The 22,789-nt window shown below is 45.6% G+C and overlaps 1 protein-coding gene across 3 annotated transcripts in view; it reads left to right on the top strand.

Annotated features, from left to right (window-relative positions):
- Positions 1-1,054: 1,054 nt before the first annotated feature.
- LOC124001295 (cysteine-rich motor neuron 1 protein-like) overlaps positions 1,055-22,789 on the top strand; it is a 50,984-nt gene continuing 29,249 nt past the window's right edge. For 2 of the 3 annotated variants that reach the window (XM_046307967.1, XM_046307969.1), the window contains exons 1-4: positions 1,055-1,830; positions 6,759-6,920; positions 7,140-7,313; positions 17,173-17,415. In XM_046307967.1, the coding sequence (XP_046163923.1) occupies positions 1,542-1,830; positions 6,759-6,920; positions 7,140-7,313; positions 17,173-17,415 (868 nt within the window). In that variant the 5' untranslated portion in view covers positions 1,055-1,541. The remainder of the gene's footprint in view (positions 1,831-6,758; positions 6,921-7,139; positions 7,314-17,172; positions 17,416-22,789) is intronic. The other variant, XM_046307968.1, reaches the window with a different exon arrangement.

Consider the following 22,789-nt stretch of genomic DNA (forward strand, 5'->3'; position numbering starts at 1 on the left):
CAGCCAAGCCCTCCACAGCAGCAGGGTGTAAATCCAACAGCTATAACAATGGAGGGAGTGTGAGGGGCAAGCAGAGACACACTCAGGCCTGAGACCCCCCACCCTAATAACCCCTTCCAGCTGTACTGTAGGCCTCCTCATGTAGGGGATGACGAGCCTACCACCAGGGACCGTGTCCACACCCTGGAGTCAGGGAGCTGACCTCATGGACACGCTGGAGGTTGGGTGAGTTAGTCACAGCAGCAGTGCCCCTGAGTCAGTCCACCAGCACACTACACCCATTCAGTACCTGAGAATGTATGGTAACCCCCCCTGCTCTCTGCTCCCTGCCCTGGTATTTACACACACAGACACGTACATCGACTCACGACACTCTTAGAAGAAAATGGTTCCAAAAGGGTTCTTCGGCTGTCCCCATAGCGGCAGGGTAGCCTAGTGGTTAGAGCGTTGGACTAGTAACCGGAAGGTTGCAAGTTCAAACCCCCGAGCTGACAAGGTACACATCTGTCGTTCTGCCACTATTCCAGAAATGAAGCAATGTGCCCAGCATGTTGTTATGTTTGTGTTTGACTGAGATCACATCTAAATGCTACATCGGGCTTCCTTCATGAGATGCCCTAGTGTGCAGCCTACTGATTGATCAATAGCTTATATGTTGAATTGCATACAAATGTAAAAATCTATTTGATATTTCAGAATCAGTTAAAATGAGCATGTAGGCCGACCATAATCAACAGTTGAATTGAAATAGAAAATAGCATGTTTTTCTCAAATGAAAATGTGATAAAAAAATACTATTAATTTGTCGTTAAAATAAAAGTATAAATGAAAAGAAAAAGCGGAAAGAACATTTCGTTCAACGGAATTTCAAGGTTATTGCGAATACGCTTCCTATTGCGCAACAAAATGAGAGGACCAGCGGAACGATTAGAGGATATCTCCATTCAAATCCTCCCTCCGTTCGCTACTTGTGATTGGATGGCGTACACCAGGCTGGGCGTACATGTCATTCAAGAGGAATGGGTGCAGCTAATGTCTATGCCTGTAATGTCAATTTGGGTCTCAGATTGCATCCCGATGTTTCTGTGTTAGGGCATCCTCACTCCTCTCCAAACGCAGAAGACTCACACTATGTGGTTGTCGTAGGACGCAGCTATTATTTAACTTGAAACAACAATGAAAGTGCACCTACCTACAGTAGGCATTGAATCATTTTTTTCTGAGGATAGCCCATTGCCAGTAAAAGGCAAGCCAGCCTACCGGAGAGACCAAACCAGGAGCATCCGTGCACTTTCCCGTGCACTTTCCGAGGCAGCCTATTCTCGGGCAGCATGCTGCCTAGGCTATTGTAAATGCACTGACAGCGCAGGCACCAGCCATTTTTCTCATTCCATTTTAACCGTAACGTTATAACTTCTGGAATTACATCTAACGGACCTCGCGGATTTAATTTGTCGATTTACTTGACAGAAGGAAATTGTTTGCTTAGACCTACATTTAACATAGGCTACCGATCTTGGGCTCATCATCATATTTGAAATATGTTCAGGAAGTGTTTGGTCGAGTTCTTGACATTTTCAATTCTGGTGCGTGTGTTGGTGTCTCGTGAATGTACGCCATGTGATCTCCGGACGTGTCCCCCGAAAGCCTGCGAGAGCGGTCGGACTCTGGCCAGGGACCCGTGCGGATGCTGCGATCAGTGTACCCGGATGGAGTGGGAGCCATGCGCCGGCCAGGACTGGGCACTGGGCTACTGCGCCTTGGGACTAACCTGCGCGGCTGTCAACCAAACCGGAGCTGTAACGCTCCCTGATATAGGAGTTTGTAAAGGTGGGTAGCCTATGTCTAAAATAAGACTTCACGTATGAATAAAATAGGCTCAATTTAATGTTGGTCTTGTTTCCCATTCTGAAATGTAAGCATGACCTGGAATGGCACAAACATATTTATTCTATAGTAGGCTAAAGGGACACTTCCATGATAACGGAATTACGCAGAGATTTTTCAGCAAGTAGACATTGTGCATAGAGGTGTATGGTTTGTTAAACTTCGTTGTCAATGGTTTTTGTTTGGCATACATTTTACAGTGAAAATTCAGAGCCTCATCATAATTTAGTTATTGTGGAATTGCCCTCAGGCTACTAGGTAATTATGTCTCATTGATTGAATCCAGGCTGTATCACAACCGGCGGTGATTGGGAGTCCCATAGGGCGGCGCACAATTTGACCAGCGTCGTCCGTGTTTGGTCGGTGTAGGCCTTCATTGTAAATAAGAATTTGTTCGTAACTGACTTGCCTAGTTAAATAAAGGTTACATTTAAAATGGAGAAAAAAAATTTACAAAATTGATAGAAGAATGGGAGGTTTTGACATTGAGGTTACAGCAACACGGTTATTCATTAAACATCACTCTCAGCTCTGGGCAGAAAAGTCTCTATAGTAAGTGATTATTCTAATTTAGCTTGAGCACACCACAGTGGCCAGCTAGTTCATGATTCCATCGACTGTGCTGGACATTGTCTCTAAGCTCAGTGGACTGGTCGAAGCAGATCTACAGGTGTAAGTAGCTCTTGACTGCCAACAGAGGACCTCATGTTAGACTGTTAATTTCCCCCTTGAAACCTCAGCTTTCTTCTCTTGCAGGCATGACAATAGGTTTGGCAACAAACCTTTGCACCATGCCTCCACCTCAGTATTACTTAAGTTCCCTGCCAGGGCCCAATTTGAACCTCTTAAAAGTGAATCACTATTTTCATTTGTCTGATGTAAAAAGCATAGGCAGCCTAATAATGGGAAATGTGTATCTGTGCGTGTACACTTTACTCTGGCTTCATTTGATCCTGAAACGGGTTAGCTGTCCTTGTAGAAAGTGCTTTGCTTGTAATGTGGTTGCAGAATCAATGGGCTTGTGATGTGCCTCTGAGGGCTTCCTTGGGGTCAAGGTAAAATGGCAAAAGACTCACCAGCAGGTTTTCATTGGCAGATTTATCTGAATGACCTTACCATGAATCCCACTGTGGTCTCCCTGCCTTCCCTCCTATCAGATCCATGTCCTATACCAGTCCTTTACTGACAGTTTATTAAGCTGTTGTACACAATATATCCCTGGCTCCCAGGAAAATTATACTCCAGAGGATGGCTCTCTAAATCCTTTAGGGCTTCAAGGGTACCGATCCATGACCTGTGTGTGTGTGTGAGTGTGGGTGTGCGTGCGTGTGTATGTAGCATTCTAAAAGGAAGAACAGGAGTTGCCCTCTGAGAGAGCTGGGCATGGGGCATGGTCAGGATCACATCAAGCACCAGCCAGTCCTTCACCTGGACTCTGTCCAGGCTGAAACAAAGCAATTGCAGGGGACTGACATTACCAGAGGTGAGGAAAAACAGTCCCACATTGGGGCCAGATCTTCATGATCCTGCCCTCCATCATCACTCGGAGGGGTCTAGTGGTCCTGGGTCTCCAGGGTGTCCCAGGAGACAGTGTCCCTGATTACAGGTTATGCTGGTGTAACGGATGTGAAATGGCTAGCTAGCTAGCTAGCGGTGGTGCACGCTGGTAGCGTTTCAATCGGTGACGTCACTCGCTCTGAGACCTTGAAGTAGTGGTTCTCCTTGCTCTGCAAGGGCCGTGGCTTTTGTGGAGCGATGGGTAACGATGCTTCGTGGGTGACTGTTGTTGATGTGTGCAGAGGGTCCCTGGTTCGCGCCCGGGTATGGGCGAGGGGACGGACGTAAAGTTATACTGTTAAATTGATGCTGTTGACCCGGATCACTGGTTGCTGCGAAAAAGGATGAGGTAAAAAGGGGGGTGAGTGAAACCGATGTGAAACGGCTAGCTAGTTAGAGGTGGTGCGCGCTGGTAGCGTTTCAATCGGTGACGTCACTCGCTCTGAGACCTTGAAGTAGTGGTTCCCCTTGCTCTGCAAGGGCCGCGGCTTTTGTGGAGCGATGGGTAACAATGCTTCATGGTTGACTGTTGTCTGCAGGCCTTAATCCCCCTCCATGCCCATAGCTACCCCCTCTGTGAAATTAACAGCTTTGAACGTTTCTAAACGATGAATGCACTAATTGTAAGTCGTTCCAGTTAAGAGCATCTGCTAAATTACTAAAATGTCTAATGTAAAATTTAATGGTTTCCATGATTGAGTCGTGCCTCTGGTCCTTGTGGCTGCGGGACCCAGCACATGCAGAGTGCCCCCCCCCCCGTGGGGTTGGCTGTGTGAGGGTAAATCAACACCTCCCTGTGTGTTTGCGGAGGCCACGAGTGCCAGGCTGATCTGGGATTTCCCTCCCAAGCCGGGGGTAGGGTCTTAAAGTGATTAGGGTCACAATCAGGAGTAAGGGGTAAATGTTTCCAGTCTCTGACCCCTGCTTCTCTCTCCGCTCCTCTGCTCTAAGCCTTGTTGTTCTGGGTGGTCAATATGGAAGGGCAGAGTGCGAATTGTCATTAGGCCTATACTATTTTAGCCTGAATTCAGCGATGTGGAAACCTGAAAGGGGCTGAAATACGGGACGTAAATACAGCTGTGTCCGTCCCAAGCTCATCGGCGCGGAAAACTGTAAGGCACCGTTGAAACAATGTTGTAAGTTCGCTAGTAGGCGGAGAAGAGAGATGAATGCGATTGAAAGAACCTGGACCAACTGTCACTTATTCAAACCATGACAGAGAGGTGGAAGTGTTCGTTTCATTTGGAAAAATATTTAATTTTCATATTTACCACTGTATCAGTACACAATTGCATTTTTCTAAATAGGAGAATGGTTCAATTAGAGACCCCCTACCCCCAAAGTTGGACTTTCGTTGCATTTATGGGATCTCATGTCTGATTTGGGGGTTCTGTGTCCCCCCCGTAATTCGCACACTATGGAAGGGTGATGGAGGTCGAAGAAGGTAGACCATGTCTTCAGGTGAGATCTGTAGTAGACAAACATGTGTACAGTCAGTGAGAAAATAGCTGATGCACATGATATTGAACAGAATGCTAAATATCCAGTAAGTGTATGCTTATGAGGACTTTTATACTATGTGCATACTGTATATCAAGTGCAGCCAGTTAAAGTGGTTGTGTATTGTTATGACAGCTGTGATTAGGGAAAGTTGCCTGTGAATCCAAACACGTAACTAATTTCATCCCCAAATGGTTTTTCACCACTTGAGTGATATCGATGTTTGGCCCAGGGTGTTTTGATTTTGTCTGTCTCACTGTGTTAGTGCCACCTCTTCCCTCTCCAGAGCACTTAACAATACCACCTCACAGAATGTCTGTCCTCAAGCGCAAAGACTGGACTCTGCGTCCTGTCCAGTCCACTACTCCTTCCAATCCTTTCCACTTCCCTCTTCCTCCAGTATTATCTAATGTTTCAAAGACTTCCCTTTGAGCTTGCTATCAGCCAAAGAGCCTCAGAGGTCAACTTTCCCAACGTAGCTCTGGATGCCAAGACAAGCAGTCTCCATGGCTGAGAGGACTTCCCCAGAGACGCAGCAGTGATCCAGGCCAGCTGAGTGGGGTCATATCACAGCCAGAGGGTCAACCTAATCATTAATTAACTACAGTAATTAGAGGTTCACCCCCCCCCCCTAACCTCTCATTTTGCTTTGTCTACCTCCTGCCTCCTACTCCTGGAGGCCCTCTTTAACACCCCACAGACACACTCAGACACCCACCTTCAATGACTGCTATTTAAAAATACCCTCCCAGGCACAGAAAGGCCCAGAGATGGAACAAATGTGGAGGTGGGGATCATTTTAAAGTAACAGGAAATAAGAGGGAGAGTTTTGGCGTGGCAGGGGAGCTCCGTTTGAAAAGCCTGCCTGCCCCTCTACTCTACCCATTGTCCTGGCTGGATTAACTCACAGGGACCATGACTGTCTGCCACCCAATATCACTTATAGAGTCTCCAGAATTAACACACCAGAGAGAGATGTGGGTTTGTATAGGTGACCATTATCGGCTACATACAGAGCACTTCTCAAGCACCACTTCTGAAAGGAATGACTGAATGTGCTGTACGATAATAGAAGTTCATCCCTGCTTTCCCTTTGTTTGGTATTAATAAATGAACAACGTACATTTAAGTATTTTCATTATCGCCAGCCTAGATGTCCATTCATATACCATCATTTTTAATCATCATTGTCTCCCGGACCCCTAGCAGAGTATGAAAGCAAGGCTTCCCCTTCTGAGAGGAAAGAAGAAGTACACCTTTACTCAACGATTACCGCTCTATAGTGTTTTACCAGTTTATTTAGCCCAGCTCCTGTAATACATTCCAATGGGAACACTACTACTCATACTTCTTAATGTGTCTGTGAGAGAAGCCAGAGTATTTTGATAAGCAGTAATCAAGTCTCTACTCTGTTGATTGAGGCCTGGACGACAAGCTGTTGAAGGGAGAGGAGAAGAGCGGTGTGTTGTGTTCTGTTTGAGCCTGTTTATGAACACGACCACCCTGCGGGATCCCTGAGGAGCAGAGAGGCAGCTGGCGGGGTGGGTCCCCTGTCTCCCTCCATCCTCCACCCCCCATTGTCATTAGATGTGTTTGTTTGTGTTGAGCTCAGCCTGGAGGAGCTAGCTACAGTATCTCAGAGGTAGGGATGGTTGGCTGGGCATGGGACAAATACATACGGTAAATGGTAGTAGCAAGGCAATGCATGGCAGGAACATAACAGAGATGTCTGCTCTGGATCGCTTTGATGATGCCCCCCCCCGCCAGCCCCTCCCCTCTTTTATTTCCTCTATCTCATCTCCTCCTTTCCACAGTTCTGCCTCACAGTCCGGAGGCTGGGTTGGAGGATGAGCGCTGCCCCCTGCAGACAGGCTGTGACAGGGCCGGGGCCATGTGTGTGTGTGACGCCCGTCACTCCTGCCTGGGCTCCTTCAGCTACCCTGACATGGAATCCTGCATGAGGGCCAGCAAGACGGGTGAGTTTCCCACAGATAGCCGTCAGGAGCAGAAAATACAATCCATTGAACATTGCTAATCCATACCAGATGTTGTACGCTGGTGACTAATGCTATTAACATGTCATAGTGATGACACATGCTCAGTTTGAGGGTGGCCCCAGCATGGATCTGTGTGGTGCCATTGTCAGTGACTCATGATGACGGACTATGTCCTGCCCCCTTTTCTCTTTCTTTTAGAAGGCCGTAGACATGAGCACCAGGAGAGGCAGAGGGAGAAGTTTGTGGGACCCTCCAACCCAGCCTGCATGTTTTCTGGGTGCAACCTGACAGCACAGGGTTGTGTGTGTGAATCCCAGAGCTGCCACTATCACTCCTCCTACATCAACCGCAGCCAGTGCCAGGAGGCCGCAGGTAACCTAGAACTAACCTAAAACTAACCAACAACTGCTCAAGTCATGTTGCACAAAGGTGTCTGATACAGTGGCTGATACAGTGGCTGATGCAGTGGCTGATGCAGTGGCTGATGCAGTGGCTGATGCAGTGGCTGATGCAGTGGCTGATGCAGTGGCTGATGCAGTGGCTGATGCAGTGATACACAAAATGCAGATTCAAGAACAGAGCTGACCTTATTTATCCTACAAGATCCCTGTCTTTTACACTACCCCTATTTGAGTTGAGCTCAGCTTATTAAGCATATGTACCCTAATATATCAAATCAAATCTATAATCAAATCAAATATATCAAATATATAGCTTGAGTTATACCTGACTCATGTCTAGGTTGAAAACTACCGTTTAAGACAAAGTAATAATTCCATGCTGAGCGTTCAAAAATACGCACATTCACTGTGCCAGCACTGTTGCTGATTTATACAGGATTAGCATTGATAATGTGACCAGTGGTCGGGAAATCAAGTAATAAAGTGTCTGTAGATCATTTGAAAAACGTTTCAATAAGTAGATTTACAGTAAAACAGTTATGATGTGTGTTTGCTGAGTAGTTAGCTGAAATTCATTACGATGGTGTTTATTCTCCACTTTGATGGAAAACCTTCTGCACTGCTAACATTCACTTCCAGTCTGGCACTGGTCCAATGAATTAGTTTATTTTCTAACACTTCTGCATGGAATGATTACATTGTCTTAACCTTCTCTTCAACCTAGACCCTTACAGTACAGCGAGTCAGCACAACCTGTGAAAAATCACAGAGGTGTAGTAGACAATCAGTCAGTCTATTCCAAAGTCCTTTCCATGTCAACACCGAGAGTCACTTTAACTATACATTCATGTACATACTACCTCCATTGGGCCGACCAACCAGTGCTCCCGCACATTGGCTAACCGGGCTATCTGCATTGTGTCCCACCACCCACCAACCCCTCTTTTTACGCTTCTGCTACTCTCTGTTCATCATATATGTATAATCACTTTGACCATATCTACATGTACATACTACCTCAATCAGCCTGACTAACCGGTGTTTGTATATAGCCTTGCTACTCTTATTTTCAAATGTCTACTTACTGTTGTTTTATGTCTTTACACACACAATAAGGGTAAGTACCCATGTAACTGCCTCTCTGACTGGCACTTCTAAGTGAGAATTGTTATTGAGGTGGGTTCTATTTCACCCCTTTGACAGAACTGTGTGAGAGATGCATAAAACCAACATGGCAGCTCTCTGTATGTATAAAGAACATTGGTCTCACTGAGAAAGTGCCAGTGAGTGAACTCATAGTTCTCTCCTGCTGTGTTAGTGGGAAGATCTCATCATCCGCTTCATAATACTGCGTAGCCATGTTGTGACATTTGTTGAGTTTAGCAGGCCCAGTTTACTAAGGACATTTGTTGAGTTTAGGAGGCCCAGTTTACTAAGGACATTTGTTGAGTTTAGGAGGCCCAATTTACTAAGGACATTTGTTGAGTTTAGGAGGCCCAGTTTACTAAGGACATTTGTTGAGTTTAGGAGGCCCAATTCAAGACAAGTGACTCGATCCACAACTAAGACATTTGTTTTAGCTTTGTTTGTGCTTTCTTCCCTTTTTTTCTTTGATCGTTCAGTTGGGAAATGTGTACCATTCCTGATAATGAAAGGTCTGAGAGTATTGTAGGATGTGCCATTGAGCAGACGTTTTATCCAAAGCGACTTACAGTCATGCATGAAAAAATGTTTTACATATGAGTGGTCCCGGGAATCAAACCCACCGTCCTAACATTATAAGAACCATGCTCTACCAACTGAGCTAGCGAGGACCACAAAATGTGTAATCTTCAGTTATATGATCTGCAAACAAGATCTAGAAACAAACAGGGTTGTTACAGAGCATGTACAGTCCCTTGGCTGTGTATTTGGATACTTGTACTGAGCTGTTTGTTCTGTAAATTCCTCTAGCAGTGTGGAAAAGTACACATACTGTATTATTGAGAGACAGTGTCATTGCCCTCTCCTGTGTCCCTATGAATAATATACAAGTCCTCTGCTGCATTTCTCAACTTCCAGTTGTCTAGAGCAGCCAAGAGAGGACGACAGCGTGAAATCACAACACTGAAAACAGTAAACAACATTTTTCTGCATCTCATGTGTTGTCGCTTCTCCACACACCCTTCAAACAGCCATGCATTAAGTAAGGAGGGTCTGTGTGTGTATTCAGGGCAGTGATAATGAACTTGTTTTGTCTGACTGGCTTGGCGGAGGTCTTGCTGTCTGTCGTCAGTGCTTCCGTTATGATGAGTAACCCTGAGTGCAGTGCTCCTGAGAGGTCATGGAGCTACCCATCTGATCAAGTAATGATTTAGGTCTGGGTCAATGTGTCCCTTAGCTTGTGATGTCTACACATACTGAAAGCTCTGCTTTCACTGCATGAGAGTTACAGTGATTCCAATCTTCACATGCAGTTGAAGATGAAAGCGGACCTTGTTGCCAGTACTTGAAGCACTTTTTCAGCCATCCATTTGAACATAACATCCTCTGCCTCTGCTTGGGGCTTGTACGTTCATTCACACATGGTAGTGGTTTGGGACTGGCTCTTAATGCTCGCTCTGACTCAGAGAGTAGAGTAGCCTTCTGAGGCCAGCCAACTGTCCTGGCTTGTGTTCCTGTTTACTGTTTGTTCGAAGACTTGGGGCACAAACCTTGTTTGCAGCTTCACCGTCTGCAGCGCCTGATCACCAACAGCCATCTCTTAGTATCTCTAAGGGCTCTCTATATATGTACTGTCAGTATGCTGACGCACGTCGTTGGACTCCAGACAGGGGTCAATGTCATGTTGGGTGCTGGGAGGTGACATGAACACAGGCACACTATGTTGCTGATGAGGAAGTATTAGACTGAATCTCTGAGGATTGATCAAATTAGTGGAAGAGGAGGAAGAGGTCAGGCCAGGGAGCCAGCTAGGGGAAGCCATTTTGACAAGTTATTTGTGTCAAGTGCAGGAAATGGCCTGGGGCCTGTATTTAGTTCTCCGGCCCTGTGTGTACATTTATGGCTTTGATTAATTATACACCTTTTGAGCTGCTGTGCACAAGGAGTTTCCCCATGTGGCCTTCAGAAGAGGAGCTTGTTCTGTAATACTTTGATTGATGTTGCTGATATGACCTGAGGTTGTAATGGCCCTGCGGAGAGTGGCTCTGGGAAAACAGAATGCAGAGTTAAGCCTGTGGGTGGTTACACAGCTATTGTATGTCATATTACATTGATGTACTTTAAACTCCCAACATATGACTGGTCCTCATGGCTAACCTCAGAAGGTTAATATGGGTGAAATGGGGCAGTATTAATGTTTAGTATAAGTGTATACTTTTTAAAAGAACATTACAAGGGAGGAAATGGAGTTGAGGTGGGTCAGACACTGGAGCCATGCCCACCATGATGCCATGGTGCAAACAGACCTCGCCACCACAGAGTTGGCCCACCAGTAGTACCACACTCCCTCCCGCCCGTCTCCTTCCCCTGAAAGCATCATTAGTTCTGCTTGGCTGCAGCCTCTTTGTGGCATCACTATTACTCGCCAGTCCAGACCGCCAGTAGCTGGCAGGGGTGCTAGACGTCTCTGTGTTTGTGTGTCATCTGCAGAGGTTACGGCCTCTGTCATGCCCAGCGAGCCTGCTCATGTCCCTGTGTGTGTGTGTGTGTGTGTGTCTCTTGGCAGTGATTTCAGAGGGGAAACAAAACACAGTTTATCTGTTGGCGCAGACAAAGAACTTCCCGCTAGGCAAAGTGGGATTGCTGTCTCAGCCTGTTGTCCTCTCACTGCTCCCAGTCACCCAGCTGATAGCTCTAGGCAAAGTGGGATTGCTGTCTCAGCCTGTTGTCCTCTCACTGCTCCCAGTCACCCAGCTCTGCTTACCAGGCACCACAACTTTTCCCAAGCCCTGCCCCAACCCAAGCCCCAGCCCCTGCTGGGGTCTCAGATCCATTCCTGCCCTCCAGCCCCAGCTCTCCAGCTCTAGCCAGGCCGCCAGCCTCTTCTTTTTCTGTTTGTCTGTGAGAACATGAGCAGATGACCAACAATGTTACATCACTCAACTGCCTCAACTACCACAAACTGGGCAGCTGCAGAGCGTAGCACCGTACTCCCCTGGACTGACTGGGCAGCTGCAGAGCGTAGCACCATACTCCCCTGGACTGACTGGGCAGCTGCAGAGCGTAGCACCGTACTCCCCTGGACTGACTGGGCAGCTGCAGAGCATAGTCCATACTCCCCTGGACTTACTGGGCAGCTGCAGAGCGTAGCACCGTACTGACTGGGCAGCTCCCCTGGACTTACTGGGCAGCTGCAGGCGTAGCACCATACTCCCCTGGACTGACTGGGCAGCTGCAGGCACCGTACTCCCCTGGACTGACTGGGCAGCTGCAGGAGCATCCCATACTCCCCTGGACTTACTGGGCAGCTGCAGAGCGTAGCACCATACTCCCCTGGACTGACTGGGCAGCTGCAGAGCATAGCACCGTACTCCCCTGGACTGACTGGGCAGCTGCAGAGCATAGCCCATACTCCCCTGGACTTACTGGGCAGCTGCAGAGCGTAGCACCATACTCCCCTGGACTGACTGGGCAGCTGCAGAGCATAGCACCGTACTCCCCTGGACTGACTGGGCAGCTGCAGAGCATAGCCCATACTCCCCTGGACTTACTGGGCAGCTGCAGAGCGTAGCACCGTACTCCCCTGGACTGACTGGGCAGCTGCAGAGCATAGCCCATACTCCCCTGGACTTACTGGGCAGCTGCAGAGCGTAGCACCATACTCCCCTGGACTGACTGGGCAGCTGCAGAACGTATCCTCATACTCCCCTGGACTGACTTTTTTTGTGTACAGCCCAATTCATATTTTATGTTCAGTTTCTTCTAAGGCAGATCCAGAGACCTTCCCTCATGGCCCTCCCTCAGAGCCAATTTGTTACTATTCTATTCAACTTGGACCATACTTGTGCCATCCTTTCACTCCCATGCATTTTGTGCCAGCTCTGTAGTAGACAATTGTCCATAGAAAGTATTCTCTGCAACATTGTTCAGCCCATTCAGCATGATAAAAGCTCAGCCTCTACTTTCACTCTCCCTGGCCCAATCTCATCTGACAATACGAAGAAGGCTGTGTTGAGCTACTCTGAGCAGAGAACACTCGACCCGTGATCCTGGGATACCAGGATCACGTTTTTCATCCTCAAATATTTAGCCTGAGCGTGAGAGAGCGAGGAGCTGTGAAGTGTGTGTGTATGTGTGTGTGTGTTTGTGCGTGCGTGTGTGTGTGTGTGCGTGTGTGTGTGTGTGGACTGTGAGCTGCTGCAGCGCTCTCTACTGACACACTGCCCTAACCAGAGTGTGATGATCACACGTCTATGTTTCCCTCTCCTGTGACCCTGTGCCTTTTGCCCTGAACCACCTCCCAGACTTAGTTCTTTAAAATAGAGAACAATACAGACATTTGTAGCCTCAACCGCCAGTGGGCAAGCGGCCAGTCCTCCACAGCTTACGTGAGAGATGAGCCTGATGGGTCCCTTTGCGGACAAACTGTATAAAACCAGAGGATGTACCAGAGGCCCATGGAGGGTCGCTGTACTAAGACAGCTTTGTTCTCCGCTGACTTGCTTCCAAAGTCAGTCACTGAACAAAAGTCACATTGTGCACTTGTTCCATGAGTAAACTCAGGCTGTCAACACAGCCTCCTCTGCCTACCAGAGCTGCTTCAGTCAGATGAATACTGTGCTCCTTGTGCTCTGTGTAGAAAAAAACTTCATTTACATAGAGGTGTTTTCCTTTCCCGAATGGGCTTCTCGGAGATGCCAGAAATATGCATTGTTTACAATAGCCCATTCTGTGGTAATAAACCAATTTCTAAATCCTTACCTCAAGCCCAACTTCAGGGTGCGTGTGGGTGTGTGTGCGCATGTGTACGTGTTTGTGTGTGTATTAAGGATTTCCCTAAGGGGTGGCTAGGTTTTCCATACTATCTCACCACCACAACAAGAGAACGTTTTGACCATTCTACAAACTGAATTTATTAAGCATGCCAAATTAGGTCTTTGTGGTCTTGTTTGCGTAAGCTGGAGAATAGCCACCATTGTAATACAGAGATTGCTTTTGTGACCACTGACTAGCCAATTACCCCACTGGTGCTTCGAGATAGAACACAAACAGAATGTGCTGAAATCCATCCTCTACTGAGTTTACCATACTGTTTCCATGCTCTGTGTCTGCCCTATTATGTTCAGAAATTGCTACAATATCATTCATTTGAATGACAATGGAGTGTCTGGCAGCTGGTTTTTCCCAGCGTACTCCAGTCCACCCATTGTTAGACATGAGTAAGCAATCTGTTTTCTTTGACTGGGGCACAGAGAAAGTCTTATTCAATGCAAACATTGCACAACATTTTATTAATGGCCACATCACTCTGTTAGACCGCAGCATGCTCTGTGTTACTGCTATTTGATATAAAACCTCTGACATCAGCCTGTAACTGAAGTTTATTTAACTCAAATGCAGGAATTAGGACAAACAATGTTAAATGTCCTAATTCAGGGGAATTTCCCCCCTTCTCTCAGACACTATTCAGTAACAGAGTTGATCAATACAAGCTTTGTGCCTGCCCCGACTGTTCACAGGTTCCTAGAGCAAACAGTACAGTGCAGATACCTCATGCCCATGCACTATTTATTCAGGGAAGAAAAACTCCAACACTTCCTTCATCCTCAATTTCATCTGTCAGATATCTCCCCCAAATATGACTCTCCTGCTCAAGTCACAACTTAACTTTTACGGTTCAGGCAAACTTCAAACGACTGCATAGATGGAAGATTAACATGCCGGGTGAGCATTGGGTCGCACCGATGGGTTTGACTATTGAAAGTAATACTGCAATCATCGCTGTATGTGGAGTTGAACTGTCTGTGGAGCAGAACCTGGGCTCCAGTCCCTCTGTTTGCCATTTCAGTTTCCCATCTGGTAGGAACAGCCTCAGGGATCCTCTTTCAGGCCCTCAAATGTCAGGGATGAGACACATCCTCTGCTAGAGTCGTGTTGCACCAGGGTACGCCAAATGTCTGGGAAGGACATCAACAAACTAGCTTCTGAAAGAGCCACAAACCCCAAGCCTTGTTACACAATTTCATTATATTTCATTCTCTTTCCACCAAAACCATAATGCATGCAAAGATTGTAAAGTATTCTTCCCATACGCAATCATAGCCATTACATTTCTCTCTCTTATGAGGCAATTACTTATTTATTAGCTTCATGGCATTTCCTTTCCTAAAGGCCCAAGGGAAGACATTAAGTAGAAACGTAATTACCAATTTTCTCCACTGTCATCAATCATACAGTGCTTTATTCCTCCCTTCCTCACTCTCTCCCAGTCCTTCGTAACAGCCACAGATCTAACCTGGTATCCTACAAACAGGAGATCTGTGAAATTATTTAGCCATTGACAATTACAGTGCCTTCAGAGAGTATTCATACCCATTGACTTATTTCACATTTTGTTGTGTTACAGCCTGAATTCAAAATCGATGAAATAACCATCTGCTTTAGGTTATTGTCCTGTTGAAAAGTGAATGAATCTACCAGTGTCTGGTGGAAAGCAGACTGAACCAAGTTTTTCTCTAGGATTTTGCCTGTGCTTAGCTTCATTGCGTTTCTTTTTTATCATGAAAAACTCCCCAGTCCTTAATGATTACACGCATACCCATAACATGATGCAGCCACCACTGTGCTTGAAAATTTGGAGAGTCTTACTCAGTAATGTGTTGTATTGGATTTTACCCAAACATAACACGTTGTATTCATTACTAGAATTTAATTAAAATGTTTGTACTATTACTTTAGTGCCTTGTTGCAAACAGGACGCATTGTTTGGAATATTTTAATTCACTACAGGCTTCTTCTTTTCACTGTCAATTAAGTCAGCATTGTGGAGTAACTACAATGTTGTTGCTCCATCATCAGTTTCCTCCTATCACAACCCTTCAATTCTGTAACTGTTTTAAAGTCACCATTGACCTCATGGTGAAATTCCTGAGCTGTTTCATTCCACTCTGGCAACTGAGTTAGGAAGGACGCCTGTATCTTTGTAGCGACTGGGTGTATTGATACACCATCAAAAGTGTAATTAATATTTTTTTTACCCATCTCACAATAGGTGCCCATGTTGGCAAGGTATTGGAAAACCTCCCTGGTCTTTGTGGTTGAATTAGTGTTTGAATTTTCTCCCCAATTTCATGGTATCCAATTGTTTTAGTACTGTAGCTACTATCTTGTCTCATCGCATCCCGTACGGGAGAGACTAAGGTTGAAAGTCATGCGTCCTCCGATACACAACCCAACCAAGCCACACTGCTTCTTAAGACAGCGCGCATCCAACCCGGAAGCCAGCCGCACCAATGTGTCGGAGGAAACACCATGCACCTGGCAATCTTGGTTAGCACGCACTGCGCCCGGCCCGCCACAGGAGTTGCTGGTGCGCGATGAGACAAGGACATCCCTACCGGCCAACCTCTCCCTCACCTGGATGACCCTAGGCCAATTGTGCGTCGCCCCACGAACCTCCCGGTCGCCGCCGGTTATGACAGAGCCTGGGCGCGATCCCAGAGTCTTTGATGGCACAGCTGATGCGGCAGTACAGAGCCCTTAACCACTGCGCCACCCGGGAGGCCCTGAAATTCACTGTTTGACTGAGGGACCTTACAATTATCTGTATGTGTGGGAAACAGAGAGGGAAGTAGTCATTAAAAAAATAATGTTAAACACTATTATTGCACACAGAGTGAGTTCATGCAACTTATTATGTGACTTGTCAAGATCATTTTTACTCCTGAGCTTATTTAGGCTTGCCATAACAAAGAGGTTGAATACTTATTGACTCGGGACATTTCAGCTTTTCATTTTGAATTAATTTGTACAAATAAAAATAAAAAACATTATTCCATTTTGACATTATGGGGTATTGTGTGTAGGCCAATGACACAATCTCAATTAAATACATTTTAAATTCAGGCTGTAACACAACAAAACTTTGAAAAGGCAAGGGGTGTGAATACTTTCGGAAGGCACTGTATAGGACAGGACATGAGTTTGCAGCACCCAATCCCTCGACTCTGTATGCATAACAGTGACACGGTTGAACCAAAATAAGCAATGGTTAAGGATTGGGTAATCCAAGCTTCGTAAGGTAGCTACTGTCCTTCTACAATATGAGACAGAGGGGCACTCCACTTTTCTTTTCCTGAAAGTGTCCAAAGTACACCCCTGTGCCACCTGCACTCCCTAACCAGAGTATGAAGACCATTATGTTGGCTCTGGCATATCGATAGACAAACGCTTCCTGGAATGCTAAGTGTAGTGTGATTTCAAAAATAAGGCTCAGGGTAGGATAAAAAAAGTAAAACATTAATGGCTGGTGAGATGGAGAGCCTATTTGGATTGAGAGCTGGATCCAGTGGGTGGGCAAGCAGGGATCAGGAAAGGTCTTAGACAGGATGTGCTGAGAGGTTTGTCGTGTCTAGAGACGAGCATAGCTCTCACTCTCCGTCCTAACAGGATGCTGTAAAGCTGTCACGGAGTGAAAGGGATCTGATGACTGCAACATGAGCAACACTGTTCCACTAACACTGTATGCAGGCCAGGGAGCCCCACTCCTCTCCCCCCTTTTCCCCTGCCACCTAGCAAACAGTGTGGGCACTGTTGTAGCCTGGAGCTGGGTTGAAGGTGGTGCTACAGCATGCCTTACAGAGGCTTGTTATTGTATGTGACTGACTCTGTGTGTGTGTGTGTTTCAGAGGAGCTGAAGTGTGCCGCGACCACATGTCCTGCTCTGCCGGTACCTTCCTGTCCTGAGGGCTCGGTTCTGACCAAGAGCTACACTCCCCCTGCTGGCTGCTGCCCCACTGTGCCCCCCCAGTGCACCTGTGACCTCCGCGAGTGCCACAAGCCCCAGTGCCCCTCCGGCCAGAAGACTGTACCACTCAGTCAGGCCACCGGCAAGCCAGGAGACTGCTGTGACATGTTCGAGTGCCAGAAAGGTAACATATATAACCATAGCAAGCCATGAATTTGATGAGAGAAGTGGTGCTGGTGTGAAATTTAACCCCACAATTGTTCTGTGATGAAAAGGAGAGTCTTGAAATAGATGGTCATTTGTTCAACGCCACAAAGCATATTAAACATAATGGATCTCATTATGCATATTGCGTGTGTGAAGCGTGCTCGCAACTGGTGTTCTCACCCTGTGTGTGTGTGTGTGTGTGTGTGTGAGTGAGTGATTAAGGTCAGGGCTCTGTGAGAGATTTGCTGTTTTCGCAAAATAATAAATTGTGTAGTGTCAAAGAGTTCCTGCTTGGTCACATATCCAAAAGGTTCAACAGTTAATTGATGGGAATGCTTTTTATGTGGTCCAGTCTTCCAGGGGGAGTGTAGTTGAGTCAGGCAGGCCGGCAGGGGCTGTATGGCGGCTGCAGAGGCTCGGGGATCAGTGTTTTGATAACAAGTGTCTGCTGCTCTTTGGGTCTGAACTGGACGCCCTTTGTGCCTCCCCTACTGGCAGTTAGCTCTGCATGACTGCGTCCACATTAGAAATCACACAGAGAGGGACTGAGGATGAAGATATGGCACATACCCCCCGAGTATCCCCCAAGACCTCCCCAGAAGGTCTTTGGGGATATGTGTTGGGTGCAGTGGTGACTTTAGCATGTAAATATTGCCCCGGCAAATTCAAATATGCATGCCAGCAAAGCCACCTCACAACACAGCACTAAACAATACATTAATTGCACTATAATGGTGACAAACGGTTCCCACAAACTATTAGGGCCTATATAAAGCTGTCCCAACAGCACAGCTTTCTTTTCAGCATCATTGAGTGAATCCTTACCACTGCTACACCGGATTATCAATAGAGCCTTGTCTGGCAGCGAAACAGTTCATTCAGCATCACTTAATGCCTTTAAAAAAAAGATGATATGGCTGAGTTGCTTAAACAAATGTGATTTCTACTGACAATTGAGATGTACAAACTATGGCTTAAGGGAATGATGAGCGGATGAGAGGCAATCTGTAATTTCGATTAAGACATTAATGCTTGAGCTAAGACGTACGTAGTCAATATAACTATTTGTTCAGCACTTTTGAAATGTACAGCAACAGAATTCAGAACATGGGCCATTCTTACAGTATTCTTATACCCTACTATTATACAGTATTCAATACCCTACTCAATAAATTGGATGCAGTCTATCACAGTACCATCCGTTTTGTCACCAAAGCCCCATATACTACCCACCACTGTGACCTGTATGCTCTAGTTGGCTGGCCCTCGCTTCATACTCGTCACCAAACCCACTGGCTCCAGGTCATATACAAGACCCTGCTGGTCACCATAGCAGCACCCACCAGTAGCATGCGCTCCAGCAGGTATATCTCTCTGGTCACCCCCAAAACCAATTCTTTCTTTGGCCGCCTCTCCTTCCAGTTCTCTGCTGCTAATGACTGGAACGAACTACAAAAATCTCTGAAACTGGAAACACTTATCTCCCTCACTAGCTTTAAGCACCAGCTCAGAGCAGCTCACAGATTACTGCACCTGTACATAGCCTATCTATAATTTAGCCCAAACAACCACCTCTCCCACTACTGTATTTATTTATTTATTTATTTTTGCTCCTTTGCACCCCATTATTTCTATCTCTACCTTGCACATTCTTCCACTGCAAATCTACCATTCCAGTGTTTTACTTGCTATATTGTATTTACTTCACCACCATGGCCTTTTTTTTGCCTTTACCTCCCTTATCTCACCTCATTTGCTCACATTGTATATAGACATATTTTTTCTACTGTATTACAACTCAAGGGCAGAATACTGACTGTTTGTTTTACTCCATGTGTAACTCTGTGTTGTTGTATGTGTCGAACTGCTTTGCTTTATCTTGGCCAGGTCGCAATTGTAAATGAGAACTTGTTCTCAACTTGCCTACCTGGTTAAAAAAAAGGTTAAATTAAGAAATATATTTTAAAAATCTCCTTGTACACCAAGTCAGAACCATAGGATAAATAAAGGGGGCATAGAAGCAGACAATGAAAGCTTTTACAATAATAATGGATGACATTTCTCTAACACTGGCTGTAGGCTACATGTACACCACCAAGTTAGTACAGTGTGATAAGTTGTCAGGGAGAAAGAGACCAAAGTATTAGAGTGAGGCACATGGCCTACTAACATCTTACTACACAACATACACTTAGAATGAATTTCTTAGCTACAGTATACATATCTCCCTGGCATATTACATAATTTATGCAGTAGCATACAATTCATTTTTGGAATCACCTTGTTGTGCTGTCTTCACTTGAACAGTACGGTGGTGCGGCAGTCTTTCTTGTGGGCAAATTTTGTCATCAAACTTTGTCATCAAAGTCTGACATTCTCTGGATTTATGGTGCTTTCAAGACAACTGGGAACTCTGAGAAAACAAGGTTGAATCAGGACGTCAATGATCTTCAGGTCAGAGCTCTAAAAAGAGGTCAGAGCTCCCGCCATGGAATTCTGAGTTGGATGAACGTTCAAAACGTATCTTCCCAGTCTGAGCAAATTTTTTTTCACAGTTCCCACTGGTTTTGAACATGGCAGAAGTCATGCTGGATTGATAGCATGCCCAATGTATTCAACCTTTGGTGTTGCATGGGAATGTTTATCCTTAAGCTTGGAAAAGAGACCCTTAAACCCAGACTTGGACCACACACCCTCTCCACTGAATGTCAGGCTAGTGATTGCTTTGCAATGCTTGCAGTTAGCCAATTTTAAATTTTCAGCTTGTTGTGTAATGGTTATGTCCAATGGCCGATGAGCACCGATATTTTTTGTCTATAATTTCTCTTCATATGACAAGGCTTAAATTATTTCCCAGTAGATTGTCAACTTGATTCTTTACGATGACTGCTTGTCTGGCTTGCTAGCTAAGATTTTGAAAGTATGATGTTGACATGATCAGTCCAATCAAAGCTATGGCAGATATAACATGATTTTACCTGTGGCCAATGACCTTAAGCCTTCTGGGAATAGCACTTCTAATGTAACTCTATGGCAGCACCCAAGGGGCTTAAATTTTCGAGCTCTACCCAGTAGATTTTGTGGTGACGTAGTGTTCCCATGAGTGACAGAACACTGAGCCAATCATGATGTAACTAGAGAACATTACCAACTATGTTCTGTATTTTCCGCTGGCTGCCCCACCACCTCAGAAAGCACTGAGCTAGGCTGAAATGTTTTTTTTATGTGGCTTTATTAACACAATTATTTCTTTTTACATGGTTTGCAAACTGATATGGGGCATGTATTAATGCCAAAATAACATACAAAACAGGCAACAACAACAAAACAATTGTTTTTTGTTTTGTTGTTTTTTGCTAAACAGGTGGGGCTCAAAATGAATGCCTGTTCGCTAATGGTTGGGTCACTCACAAACACTAAAACCCATCCACAAAACAAATTCTAATCCGATTCATTAATCACAACGTTTGGGATTCCTAGAGTATTTTGCAATGGAACACATAATAGTACCCAACTTTCAGTGACCTAAGGCATCGAACAAATGTTTTTACAGACCTGAGGTTGGCTTTTGGTGGGTATTTGGTCAGGGTCAGTGTACAGAGTACTATGACAATGGGTCTGACCTGTGTGTTTTGGCCATGTTTGACAAGACGTTTCCAGCTCTGGCTGAAGAATGGGTCTGGGTGGCTGGGCAGGAGCTGGCATGGCCTTCCTGACCTGATGTCATCTGATATTACAGATGGTTCCAAACGACCGTGTTAACAGCAGCCTACTGTTTATCAGCCCTTCGACGAGCAAACAGTATGGACTTCATCGCATGTAGCATTTAGGTTTAACCACAACTTGATGTAGACTAGTATGGTACTTGCTTTCCAAGAACATTAAAGCTGTGAACTTGAATCAAGCTATACAACCACACGAAGTGTCTGGCAATTTTAATCAAGAATGCATGGTAGAAGCCTTGATGTGCATTATATAGGAGGAAATTGGATTCACCAGAATTAATATGCTGAGACCGCCATTGAGAAAATTCCCTCAGATTTTTTGTTTATAATTTGGTTTTACATTTTTGTTTGCTGGAAGAGACGGTCACACCATGTTGAATGTAATGAATGTTTTAGGGTTTTAGGCCAAAGTCAGGGTTTCATGCAGGGGCGCAACTTTGGTTTTAGAAGAGAATCCAGTCTGATATTTTTTTAAATTTTGAATCCAGTCGGTTAAAAAGAATGAATGGAATTTAGTGTTCCAGCCTCCAGTTTGTTTTAGGGATTACCATTAACAAATACTGTGGAAAACACGTGAACATCCTGCCTTTTGACTTCCTATTTTTCCATGCATTTACATTTCTGTCTGGCAAAGTGCTTATTGTATTTTCTCGCAGGCAGGCAGGCAGGCAGGCAGGCAGGCAGGCAGGCAGGCAGGCAGGCAGGCAGGCAGGCAGGCAGGCAGGCAGGCAGGCAGGCAGGCAGGCAGGCAGGCAGGCAGGCAGGCAGGCAGGCAGGCAGGGAATCACTGCTTTACTTTCAACTCAGTTGGCCCACCTGCTTTGTATTAAAGTGCAGGGCTGGTCCAGGGGGCAAGGAGAGGGGTCAGAGCAGTGCTCTACCAGGGTATGGTATACAGATGGAAACCTAAGTGGGGCTAGCTACATCTGTTAGCATCTGGGCAGTTATTTACCCCTCCATGGCATCAAACCATGACTTGTTTACATAATCACTCTCAAGCAGTAGCTAAATCATCATGGTTTTGATGAGAAGTTAATGTGGTCTTTCAAGACCCTGAGTCATAGGCATTGTCAGTGAAATTGTCAAAGACAAATGGCTGTGGTAATCACTGAGTTAGTTTGTCAACATCCCCTCTTGTTTATTTGGCAAAAACACAGAATCCATTTGAATTAAATTATGGAAATTTAAATGATGGAACTTTAATAAACTAAATAGAGAATGGGCTTGTTCTTCACCGCACGCACGCAAACACGCACACACACACACTATCTCCCGGAGTGTTCCAGGAGTATCGCGTGCACTGAGTGGACAGTTGTGTCTGCGAGGCGGCTGCTTGGGGCTTGTTATGAGTCTCTAATGATCCGTACGGTAGTCATTGTTCTATGGGCCGGCGTTTGGAGAAAGACAGCTGAGGTTTCCGGTACTTCAAATCAAATCACATTTTATTTGTCACATACACATGGTTAGCAGATGTTAATGCAAGTGTAGCGAAATGCTTGTGCTTCTAGTTCCGACAATGCAGTAATAACCAACAAGTAATCTAGCTAACAATTCCAAAACTACTACCTTATAGACACAAGTGTAAGGGGATAAAGAATATGTACATAAAGATATATGAATGAGTGA

Source organism: Oncorhynchus gorbuscha, linkage group LG17 (assembly GCF_021184085.1).
Source record: "Oncorhynchus gorbuscha isolate QuinsamMale2020 ecotype Even-year linkage group LG17, OgorEven_v1.0, whole genome shotgun sequence".
Classification (NCBI taxonomy): domain Eukaryota; kingdom Metazoa; phylum Chordata; class Actinopteri; order Salmoniformes; family Salmonidae; genus Oncorhynchus; species Oncorhynchus gorbuscha.